At 36.7% G+C, this 13,089-nt stretch overlaps 1 protein-coding gene across 1 annotated transcript in view; it reads right to left on the bottom strand.

The window, feature by feature from the left end:
* ATRNL1 (attractin like 1) overlaps window positions 1–13,089 on the bottom strand; it is a 498,994-nt gene that overhangs the window by 431,972 nt on the left and 53,933 nt on the right. The window contains exons 6-7 of the mRNA XM_005154514.3: window positions 9,355–9,529; window positions 8,074–8,161 (exon numbers count right to left, since the gene is read on the bottom strand). Coding sequence (XP_005154571.2) covers window positions 8,074–8,161; window positions 9,355–9,529 — 263 coding nt within the window. The remainder of the gene's footprint in view (window positions 1–8,073; window positions 8,162–9,354; window positions 9,530–13,089) is intronic.

Below are 13,089 nucleotides of genomic sequence, written 5' to 3'. Positions count from 1 at the left end.
ACGGGGATTTCATTCAGCACATGCAGAAGAAAGCACATTCTTTCCTAATAGCAAAGTAACTTAAGTCCTGAGAAAATTCAGTCATCAGAGCCCAAAGAAAAGGGACAATGTTTACACAGCATCCTCTTGGGCACATTCGCTAAAATCAAATCCCACAGGGAAGTACTTTGAGTTCTTTTAAAGGATGCAAAACAGATTTTCTAGTCTTCATCAGCCACATACCTCAAACAGCAATGCCATCTGGTTTGATAAGTCATGAAGGATTTACTTAAATATTGACTGAAAGCAAATCCTACTAAATCTCAGACTTCATCTAGAGTTGCAAACCAAGGCACACAAAGTCACAAAACAAATTCCAGCTTGTTAGTTTCACAGACTGCCTCAAGGACAGTTTGTCCTGGATAGCAAAAACTACCTCTGGTTTTGAGAATAATTAGTTTTTGCTAGGACATACTAGAACCACATGCACTCTGCATCCCATCTGCATGGTGTTTGTACTGTTTGCAGCTGTCTTCCGCATACAGCAATGTAATATTCTACCCCAAATTCTGTAAACTGCATGCTATTATCAACATACACATCAAGAAAGATGAACTCAAATGCAGGTATGTCAAACATATCAGTGGAATGACGATCTGTTCAGTCCAGCAAAACAAAGGCTTGTAAGGGTTATAATGCTATACCTACGCTTGATGGTAAACCAGAGAGTCCAGGACCAACTGAAAAACTCCCTCAGTACTCAGAGATTAGTCAGTAAGTAACCGACCAAACTGTCTGACCTGTTTTCAAGAGAACACTTTAAATTTCTACAAGTTTCAACTGCTTTGTTTTCATTTGAGGCAGGTAAATATTTCTTGATTTGGAATTTATGTCACTTCAATGCACAATTCACTGTGTTACTGATAAGTTTGGATGGTGGTGTATGACCAAAAGATGTTCACATCCTTCAGTATGAACTTGTAATAGGATTAGATACATGCATCTGAACCCATTCTTTTCCCATGAGACATTTCAAACAGCATGGTGAAGACCCACAAAAGTTGTAAGGAGGCTGTGCACTGATTCAAAGCCATGGCTTGAATAAGTATCCTCCTTAAAAGGACCCTATATGGCTCATTCATTACACTGCCACAAAGATCTCAAAAGGCGAATCAGCATCTCTGACACAGTAGATTAAATATTTATTTCTTTATTTTGAAATGCAGACAGACCAGGGCAGAAAGAGAAGCTAATTAGGGAGCTGCAGGTGCTACATAATGGTATCCGAAGAAAAAAGCTTTGACACTGAGGAAGACACTACCCAGAAAAAAGGTGACCTAAAGAGCTGCATGAACTTTGGAATGATTACTCAGGCAGCTGACAGTAAAAAAAATCCTCCACACAGTTCTGTTTTAAATGATTCAAAGTTCAGATAAAAGAACACTCCTGTGAGAAGCAATCTTTATAAATGACACAGCAGATCCTGTACACAAAACTATTCACAGAATAAGATGAGAAGGTCATGACAACTGCTTTATCAGCCGCAAAAACAGATTTAACTAAGCTTCGCTAAGGGCTATTTCTGAGATGAAGCAGCTCCTAGTGCTGCTGATAAACACTTTAAAAGTTAGTGATGATCAGCTGAACATGGAGAAAGAAAGGCTCATCGGCAAAAGTCAGCGGAATAAATACAGAATGAAAACAAAATGGTACATACATAGCTATACAGGACAAAACTCAGCATCCTAGGCACATAAAAGCGGACATTTATCTGGAAAGCCTAACCAGGAAGAGACTGTAGGACGGGTACAAGTGCAAATGGTCCTAAGCAGCCTAAAGATTTAAAAAGAAAAGTACAAATCCCATTATAAACTTACGCTACCGTTATCACTTATATAGTTACTTTGACCTTGGACATGCTCTGTTTCCTACATCATATCTCAGTGTTAATACTGATTTAATATTTCATATAAGTGCAGTAATTCAAGATTTTTCTAAAACTTATCATAATTTTATTCTTTAGAATTTGCAATTCTTCTTATTTCCTGAAAGACCAACGTTTATCAGCTGCTCTGACTGTACCCGGGAATGTCACACTGTTATGCAAATGTTGCCTGCATTCCAAAAGAATCTTATCTGGTAGCTACCAAAAAACTAAAGCATAAAGAAAATGCAGTAAGAAGGTAATTTATAATCCATTTCTAATTAATTGGAAGTAAATTAATCACGTTAAAATAACTACACAATTTTCATTTTGTATTTCTCAACTGAGCTATGGCTACGTAGTAGAGAAATTTCTTCCTCAGAAACAAGTTTACTGCTTTAGTTCTTACTTAAATCTAATCTGTTCCTGAAAACTTAGCCAAACAAATACTACTCCTAAACTACATGAAGAACAGTCAATTCCCAATTTTCTTGAAACACAATTATCCGTCTTTTTGTCTCCCTTGACTGTACCCATGCATTAGTATATAAATTAATTTTATGTAACCTAACGGGACTCAAATTCTTGAGAATTTTTGTTCTCTGCTTACGTGAGATTTCTAACAGTTTAGTCAAGGCTTTAAGATTAAATTTCTGGATTATTTTTTCCCAAATGAAATATAAATAAGACTCAAGTCACCTAGCAATAACTCATTCAACACAAGCCTGTTTTCTGCATTCAGCATGTGCCACCTGGGTTAGGACTACACAATACCGCCTCTTCCTTTTCCCCAAGACATACTTCTATGTGCTATCACAAAAGAAAAAAAAACTGATTAATCACTGAATAATCAACATCTCCACATCATCCAATTCACCTCCCATTAGATCAGACTGATAAAAAATACCAGAAGAGATATACAGACTCAACACTAATACCAATTTGGAAAAGAAATCAAGACAATGATTCTTTTTAATAAAGCTTTAAAATTAGAAGTAACATTCATAAAACTCAAATGAGTCAAATTAAGTTTTACTATGTATAAAACGGCCCATATACTGGAAAACATCTTTACATTTACTACTATACACTGGCCTGCACTTTTGCTTCATTCCTATTGCCAGACTCAAAGGAAACAAATGTCAATGGCCAGCCACTCTTCCAACTCTTGGGAACACTTTAATTATGAGGTTGAATGCTGTGATGCAACCAGAAGTTCACTACCATGTTAGCTTCCTACAGCAACCATACACACCTTGTATGCAACTCCCTTTCTACTTTATTCCAGGGATCTAGTATTTTCCAATTTACTGTCAAACTTCCTACCTAGTCCCTATTTAGCAAAGCTATATGTCCTTACTTTAAAAACCTCACAAGCCATTTCCTCCAGTCTCTTTATAACCCTATTTCTTACACGAATTATTTCAAAGTATGTGGACATTTTTCAGTATCAAGATACCAGGAACTATACACAATCTTTGATGAGAACCAGCTGATATCAGAGATTGGCTATTGGAAAGGTGCTGCCTTTCTGAAACACTGAAGGTAATGTGATCCAACAGTTTAGTTGGTCTAAAAGCAAGAACACTTTTATACTCTTCTCATCTATAAATGCATAAAAAGTCTTAGTCACTTGTCATAACTATATATCAGCGGGAGTCATCTGATATTTTTTCTTCAGAATAAAGTAGTACAGTACTTTTATTTTAACTAAAGAAGCTTTCTGAGGGAAATGGGCCCAGTAACTTATTTCATTCTCTACAGAGTCAATCTTATAGCTTCAATTTACCTTGCACCACAATCAAGCAATACTAGCTCTGTGCTCTCAATCCAGTGTAGCACTAGGCTTTGAAATCTCAGGAGCTCAAGTCAAAAACTTAATCTAATTTCCTCTTTGTGGCTATTTTTTTCTCCCAACTATAAAGGAAACGTTACACAATGACTAGTACACAGCCGAAAACACAGCTCAAAGCTGCCATCTCTAGGTATTATGTTCTACTACTCTTCACACTAAATTATTTTTCTGTTTGTTTCTGAAGACTGAACACCTGAAAGGAAAAATAGCAAAAGTTTATCTTAACAAGAACTTACTGCAAAAGGATGTACCTTTTCCTCTCAAAATTTCTTGCATGACCAGCCATTACATTTTGGCCCATGTAATTTTGATATTTGACATAAGTATAATAAGCAACATACGAATTATATGACATGACTAGTGCTGTGTCCATTATTAGTCAAATCTAATTACTAATTAATGTGTGGTTTTAACAGCAACAGCTTCTTCTCTACACACTTGCTTGTACCATTCATCAATATTAACAAGAGTGGCATTTCCTCACTGATATCCAAAAGGATCTCTGGAGTAATACAGCTCTATTGTATTTAATATCTGCTGGTAAAAGTAGTTCAAAATGGTTGCTGTTTAGTCTGGAATATCTCAAGAAAATATTAGCAGTGTCAAATAAAAAGGTAAAATGATATTTTAAGCCTTTATTCTGAACTGATAAGTGATACATTACTTGAATGTTTCTAAACTAAAAGGTCCATTCTACAAGTACCGTAACAAGCAAAGATAGAGGTCAGAAAGATCTGACCTTTCAAATAACAGATAATACATTAGTAATGAGTCAGGGAACCGACAACCTGAAAAGCAATTTCTGAATTGATGTTGGGGCATGCACAAAATCTTGTTCATATTACTGCTGAAAAACACCTCTATTACATTAACCATGCCATAGCCCGTTTCAACATCTCTGGAAGAATAATAATAAAGGAGGACTATATAAAAGGAAGACTGACCATAAAAAGAAACTGAAAGAAACAAATAGAAAGGATAAAATCCTTATTGATAATATGAAGACATTTTAAGAACATCTTCTCAGATCATACAAATGCTTTTTTGTTTATAAATCCTTCCCACTACAAATAAGTAAATAAATAACTAAAGTTTGACTTAGCAGGAGGATCATGAAGGCTGCTAGAAGAAAGAGTCCACTTCAAGATAAAGGTTAAAAATCTCCAGCAGATTAAACCACCGAGAAATAAAATAAGTCAAGACACGAAACAGTTTAATGAGCTGCCTGCAGAATTTATATAAATACTATATATAATAAGTACTAATACATCATTTTTCAAAGGGATTAGAAACACAGCTAACTAGATACTTTGTGGTGCCACGAGACACAGACACAAGAAGGATTCTGAGAAGATCGATTGGTAGCAATAAAATGAAGTTCACTTTCCAGTGAGAGTTCTTCTTGGTAGACTTCAGAGGTATTTCCACAGTAGAAATTCAAAACAGAAGCTTACAGTAAAAAAAAAAACAAAGCTGACAGAACAATCAGCAACAAGTCACTAGGATCAGTTCTGAAAGCATTCAAGAACAAAAAAGATGATCCTTCTCTGTAGTTTGTAAATCCCTCCTTAAAAATGTGTCAGTACCAGAAGAGTGCAAAGCAACAGGTATGAAGGACCAAATTCAGTGAACAAATGGATAATACAGGCCCACAAAGTCTAACAGCTTTTGAAATGGGAAGTTTCAGCTTGCAAATCACTGCATTTTCTTGAAGGAATCAAAGGTCTGGTTGAGAAAGTTACCTGGAATTCCCACAAGATGCTTGATAGTTTCTTTAAGGCATGAAAAATGGTAAGAGACTCTTGGGAAAAGCAAGGCAGATAACACAAGGCTAAATAATTCAGTAAGTAAAGGTTTTGGGGAAAAATGGTCACTTAAATGCATAGAGGTCATTAACAGTGTCCCACAGAGATCTACATCTGGGATTTGTTTGTTCAACATACTGACAAGCCATCTGGCACAGGAATGAACGGAAAAATTACTGGGTTTTGACAATACTATGCTACTCAAAATAGCTGAGATAATGGTCAAAAGCAAAAACTTAATTGCAGAACAATCTCATAACACTGAATGTGCAATATGAAAATGAATAAAAGTGTAAATAAGTGTTCACATAGATAAGTACGTGTTTTTATGCATATGCATCAAATTTTAACTGTCCATACAACGGTGGGCTTTTAGTTGACTAGAATGAGGTCTTGATGTTATAACCTATAGTTCTGTGAAAATATCTGTTCAAAGCCAACTGCAGATTTTCAAAAAGCTAAAATACCGTTAAGAATTAACAGAAAAAAATTAGATCTCTGAGGAACCAATATACTAAAGACTGTGATTATCTGTATTTCAGAAGTGATATTACAGAACCAGAAGAGGTAGAGGTGATAATGCAATGTTATCTAAGATATGAAATAGCTTCCTTCTAGAGGATTATTGAAAACACTAGGAATTTTCAGCATGAAAAAGAAATGAAAGAGAAAGGATATGATGGACTCACAGAAACTCACGAGTGGTACTGAGGAAATAAATGGAAAATAAGAAATAGTGATTATCAAAATTAAAACAGCTAGTACCACTCCCCCAAAATGGGGTATTTCTTCACAAAATACACCACAATTCCTTAGTTACAGGGTAGTATCAACGCTAAAATAAATAGATGGTTCAAAAATTTAAAAACAACACACACATGGATTCATAATCTTTCCACAACAACACTATCCTATATTGAGAAATCTCAGATGCAGACTACAACAGTATTCTGAGGAAGCTTCAAAATGTTCTAGTTATTTTTTCTTACATTCTTCTCTTGGTGTTTGCTGTTACCCACTGTTTAAGACATGTTACTAGGCCAGATGAGCACTGTGGTCAGACTTCATACAATCTTTCACTTTCTTCCCTCATGGGTGTATCTTATACAAACAACTAAAACTGTGATACCATTTCTGCACTTCTCTGTTACTGTTAACCAGTTTGCAATCATCTGTGCAAGGCTAAATCAAGCACTGCATTCACTTTTGCACTCACATAACTAATAGTAGCCTAAAAGTAAGCAATAAACAAACGCCTTTTTCTTTTTAAGATCTTTTTTCTTTGCATTCTCAGTACAGGGAATCGGTTTTTGCCTTTTTATTTTTTAATATAGTGAAATAAACTGCTAAAAGTGCTTTCAAGAAAGCTACGTGCAGACTACATGGTATCAGTAGAAGCAAAACCATCAGTAGTTCATATTTATTTGAACTTACAATAAGATGACTCCTGTGGTTTAAGCCCAGCTGTAAATCAGAACCACACAGTCTACTCCCCCCACCCTTTCTTCCCCCCACTCCCAGAAGGATGGGAAGGAGAACTGAAAAAATGTAACTCCCATGGGTTGAGATAAAAACAGTCCAGTAACTAAGGTGTAACACAAATCACTGCTGCTACCACCAATAGTAATAATGATAAAGGAAATAACAAGGGAAAGGAATACAACTGCTCACTGACCGACACCCAGCACGACCCCACAGTCCCTAGGCCTTACAGGTAACTCTCAGTTTACCTCCTGTGCATGATGTGCTGTGGTATGGAATACCTCTTTGGTCAGTTTGGGTCAGGTGTCCTGTTTCTGCTTCCTCCCGGCTTCCCCTCCTCCCTGGCAGAGCATGAGACTCACAAAGTACTTGGTCAGAGTAAACATTTGAGCAGTAACTAAAAACATCAGTGTTATCAGCGCTGTTCCCAGGCCAAAAGTCAAAAACAAAGCACTGCACCAACTACTAAGGAGAAAAAATGACTGCTACTGCTGAACCCAAGACAATTATATGCTCCTAGGTGGAGTGCTCAGGTGTGTGTTATAGCCTTTTCTCCAGTCCTGTCTCAGGCCATGTCTCCTTGTGCCCCTAACTGGTCTCCCTGAATAGTCCCTGCACCTGGGTCTTTTCTTGCCATGTCTGGGGCTGTCAAAAGAGCCTGCTACAGACCCCTGGTTCTGCCTGCTGGACTTAGTCCCTGGGGATGGTGCCCAGTCAGCAAGAGCACTGCCATGATTCCCAGCTCTCCTTCCGTTAGTGCAACTCCAATTATATTAGTCCCCTTTTATTGGGAGGTTTAGCTCTGAGGATTTATGGTCAGCTAGTAAGTGACTTAGATCTATTGCACAATCTTTCTTCCAAAAATTGTGCAATACATCTAAGTACTGAATAAGACACTAATACAAAATGTTTAGGGACTAGAAATTAAATTATCTTCAAAAATAACTTACGTTCATGATGAATCATTTTAAGATCACTAACAGCAAACACAAAGGAATTCATGAAATAGGATGCTGAAGAGTCCAAACCTGATATAAAGCAAGAGTGTGTCCATATCTCTGAAGTGGCCCTTTGGATACAGGTACAACATTCCATATACTGCTTTCCAGATTGTAGCTAAAAGAGAAATAGAAAAGTAAACATTTTCTACCTGCAGAGAAATAGAGAGCTGTATATGTTCAAACTGACGTCTGTTTGGCAAGTTTGACCAGTCACTGTTTATCTGACATGGTAATTTGTTAGCAATAGTAACATGATCATTCTGAACTGTTACAATAGTGTACAAATGTTCATCAAGCAAAACAGGAGCAGCTCTTTCCCATCAATAATGGGGCTGTAATAAAAATCACCAAACTTATCAGGTAGTTACGAATCTCAGTTGCCAAGATCACTGTTATTAGCCACATAAAGAACCCACCCCACTCGACTGCTTATGTCACAATCTTCTGCACTACTTTGAAGAGTTATTGTTGAACACTCTGCTACATGGTTGATTTTAATTTCTGCTAATTTTTTATCTAAATTTTAATCCATTAATGCATTAACACATCAGAAGACGAAAGAGAGGTAAAAAATAATTAACAGAGGTAGAAAAGGAAAACACCAAAGATGATGGGATTTGTTTTAGATAATTGTAAATGTGTGAAAGAAAATATAATTTGGCCAAAAAAAAAGCAGAAATAAGCATGCCATCATTTGCATTTGCCACATTGAGGGCCTCTATATATATAAAAGTTACCATGCAAATCAACTAGGTAATATTTACACCTGCTTTGACATTGTTTTCAATATGTGACCAAGTGCACATACATCCAAACTGTCATAAAGAAGTGAAACATGGATGACCTGCTTAACCCATGCTGGTATGGCACTAATGGTCAAGTAGAGGGTTGCCTCTACTGACAAGGTAGATTTCTGCTACCCAAGGTTTTCATGCATTAAATGCAAGTCTTCTATATTAATCAATTATCCTCAATAATGTAGATAACATTCGTATGTACTGCATGAAAATATCAGCAGATGGATTTCTTTCTCCATTTAATCACCACATTTTTATATTTTGCAGCAAAGTATGGCACACATTTTCACAAAACTGGAATTACACATCAGTATCACACACAGATTGATGGTACCTGTATTTTCACCTATGATAATCATAAGAAAATGACAAGCAGAAAATAAGACCATTAATAAAGAACCTAAAAACCTTAAACCTTTACATAAAATTGCACTGTATAGACTACCTCCCTGATAAGATCTGTTTTCCCTAAGCTGCATCAGAAAGGATATGACAAGGATAAATCACTTACTTCAACACCATTTGGAATGAACTGTAGTTAAAAGTGTATCCACCAATCACCCACATAAATTTCCCGTGCAGGACTGCCTTATGGGAAGCCCGACCCACAGAAGGGCTGAATGGTTTTACATTGGGTAGAATCCAGTAAGACTCTGTAGAAGGGACGTTCAAAGAACAATCTGGACCTGTTTTGTAAACAAATGTGCAATTTGTACAATCTGTTAGACAGGGATGTTAGAGCCACTAAAGCAGAAACAAGGGAGGCTTAATTACAGATGTCAGGATTGCTCATTCTGATAAAATACAGTATACACTTTTATGTTTAACAGATGCTCAGTGAAATAAATTGACAACAGGGGATGTCAGTCAAATTGAAAGCATTGGATTAGCTCAAATAATAATGATCCATTTCTGCATTCTTCTCTGAATATATATTGTATGAGTCACAAATTAAAAGAAAAGCATAATGCATCATATTTTTAGATGCTATACAGGTCGAAAATGTACAGCACAATATACACTGCATGTTACCTCTGGGGAAAAACTTACTGTGGTTACTTCAAATACAGTATACAAAATAGGTTATACGCTGTTAAATTTTAGGAAGCAAAAATTAACCTTTGCCAATACCCTTCTGCACTGCCTTTCACGAGTACAACAGACTGTAAAGTGCTTTAGGAAAAGATGTGAATATTCAAATTTTATAAAACTGTATAAATCATTCTACAAAGATCGCAAATCCACAGCTATTATTTTGAAATTTAGACATTTTTTCTATTATAAGAAAAAGTCAGCAAAATGCACAATGTTTAAGTTACAGAACTATTAAAATCATGAACAGCAAAATACTTCATGTTCATTTCCCTTGTAATAACTAAGAAGTGATCTCTTCATCATCAGTTTATGCTCTAGGTGTTGGAAGAACTTGAAAATCTTGTTATACAAAACCTGAATATACTCAGAACATTGCTTAAACAAATAAACAAAAAAGCTTATGCACTATGTGCCCCTTGTCAGTATCTGTGTATCATTATTAACTGGCTTTATTTCTAGACAGGGAACACCAAATTTTTAGGACACCAATGTGTTCCACTTTAAACACTATTAATCATGGAACTGAAATTCTTGCCATCAGTGATTGCATACAGATGTTGTACAACAGCTCAATTATTTCTCTAATTTGATGCTGATACTAAAACATAATGGTATGTCCCTCTCAGCCTGCCTAACATCCCTCAACCTGCAGGACATCCCTAAATACCTAAACTGTTGAAGTCAGTGTGGGCATAACCTTCTCTGGAAGCTCAGTGATAACATGCTTAAAAAATAAAAGTAAAAATTAAACACAGCACCTTGTCCTCCAAACCTACTTTAATTCTTCAACTAAATCAAGACAGGCTGATCCAATTGATACACCAACATGGATTTTTCACTGGATTTTGACAGAATTCCCTTCTTAAAGATTTTTTAAGGAAACCTGACTTTTGTAGCAAAATACTGAAGGCCTTTGCATGGCTAAATAACTGACTAGAAAATATAGTTATGAATAGTAGGCAGAGTAAATGGCCACTTCTTAAAGGGACAGAGGTCACCTGTGGAGTGGCACAAGGATTTCTACTCCCCAAGGTATTCAGCATAGACATTAATGATCCTGAAAGAGGATGAGCCGTGAAGAAAGTTTGCTGATAAAGACAATTACTGGAGAGCAGAAAGAATAAGATCAGCACTTGAAGAGCCACAGAACAAGTTCTTGCCTCACCATGTGACTGAGCGACAAAACTGCACATAAAACAGATAAAAGCAAACTATGTTTTAGACTGAGTGAAGAGAGTCGCTAAACTTACCATCACTAGACAGTAGCAAAGTCTCATTTGGGGAAAACTCGTGAAAATATCATAACATTCAGCAACGGCAAAAAACCCAAACCACATTAGGAATAGGAACACTGTTACCTCCCTTATAAATCAGTGGTTTGATAAAATTGCATGCCCTAATCAAAAAGAAGATAGAACTGAAGACTGTTTACAAGAAAGTAATAAGGATGTTCAAAGGAATGGAATAGCTTCTGTAATTGGAACTACCAAGTCGGCTAAGACTTTTTATTTGTAAAAGAAAAGAACATCTGGAAACAAATTATAAATGTCTATAAAATAAGTGATATTGAATAGATATGAAGAGTCTACAGACTCTCTGAATATAACAGCTGAGATTTATCAAAGGCAGCTTGAAAGAAGCCATGTTCTCAACAAACAAGAGGAGGTAACTTCTGCAACAAAAATACCCGATCTCCTTGGAAGGATGCTCTCCTGAGTAAGGACATCCTGGATTCAAAGGTTGACACTGAGTCAAGGATAGACTGGACAGGCATTTAGAAGAGAGCTGCCGCTGAAGTTTACTAACTAAACTAATTTACATCAAGTTCATAACTTTAAAGCATATTATCTTGAGGGTGGGGGAGTGGGGAGGGTGGAGGGGGAGAAAGGGGCACTTACATTTTTGCAGTGTCTATTACCGTTTTAGGGCAAGTTATTACTATTACTTCTTACACACAACAATCATGCATCCAATCTGTGCCTAACCAGTTGTCAACTTTTCCTAGTACTCTACAGAAGAATTATGTCCACTTGTATCCAAATTACCTTCAATTTGTTAAATAATGGAGAACTCAATTCCCATTGTTCATTATACCTTCTACCCGGAAAGATTAATAGTATCTGAATGAGGTCTAAGGAGAGTATGAACAATTCAGTATATTATTCTTAAGCATTAATAACAAATACCATAATAGAACTGTAACCTTAGCAAGATTCTGATTCAGTGAATCACTGGAGGAAACAATTTGAATCCAGAAGTACTTAAAAATAAGCAATTGATTAATTACTCTTTGATCAGGAAAGGGATTAGGATTTCGAAAACGGTGCAACGGGTCAGAAAATGAAACACATTTAAGACATTACAGCGACCATTCTTGCAGAGACATGTAGTGGTCAGCAGTGTCCCCTAGTGGCAAATAGTGAATAAGACACACAAATAACCTCGCATGCCAACGATTCCTAAGATTTTCCGTGTTTGGAGATAGGGAAACGGAAGAATTTAGATAGCAAATACAAAATGCATTCAGATGACAGTGAATGTATCAGAGTGAGGACAATCAGAAACTTGGTATAAAAAGTTAACAGTGCAAAGCCTTAACAATGCTGTTAACCAAATCAGTGATTTAAAGAGTGTTGCAGGTAACTCTTACAGCCTCACTACTTCATTGCTGGCCTACGCTGAGCAACAGGAAAGGCAAGACAGAGAGGACAAGCACCGTGTACGCAGATCTTGTTCTGGCATGGAAGAAGGATGCATCCTAAGAAGCCTCACCTGAACTCAGGAGCTTTGAAAGCACAGGTTTTTTCAAAGAACACATCAACATCCTGTGCATGATGCACACATGCTCTAAAGTAACATCAGTCAACACTGCCACAGAAGAGGCACCCCTGACTTCCCCCCTCACTGCTTACTCTTTTCAGCAATCATTGCTACTGGCACCAGTTTTCACACTGCTTCACCGTGAACCAAGTAAGATAATACACCCAAGTTGAAACACGCTTTTATTTTTAGCCAGGATACCTTTTAATCTGGATGTGTTCCTGTATCTATGTTTCCTGATCTTTCACTTTGCCCATGTATGCCTAAATGTGCCAAGACTGTGTGGCCAGCACTGCCTCTTCAGTGAAAGAGTAAAACATTCAGGGAGTTA

Source organism: Melopsittacus undulatus, chromosome 4, assembly GCF_012275295.1.
Source record: "Melopsittacus undulatus isolate bMelUnd1 chromosome 4, bMelUnd1.mat.Z, whole genome shotgun sequence".
NCBI classification, from domain to species: Eukaryota; Metazoa; Chordata; class Aves; order Psittaciformes; family Psittaculidae; genus Melopsittacus; species Melopsittacus undulatus.
This window is presented reverse-complemented; position numbering and strand designations above follow the sequence as displayed.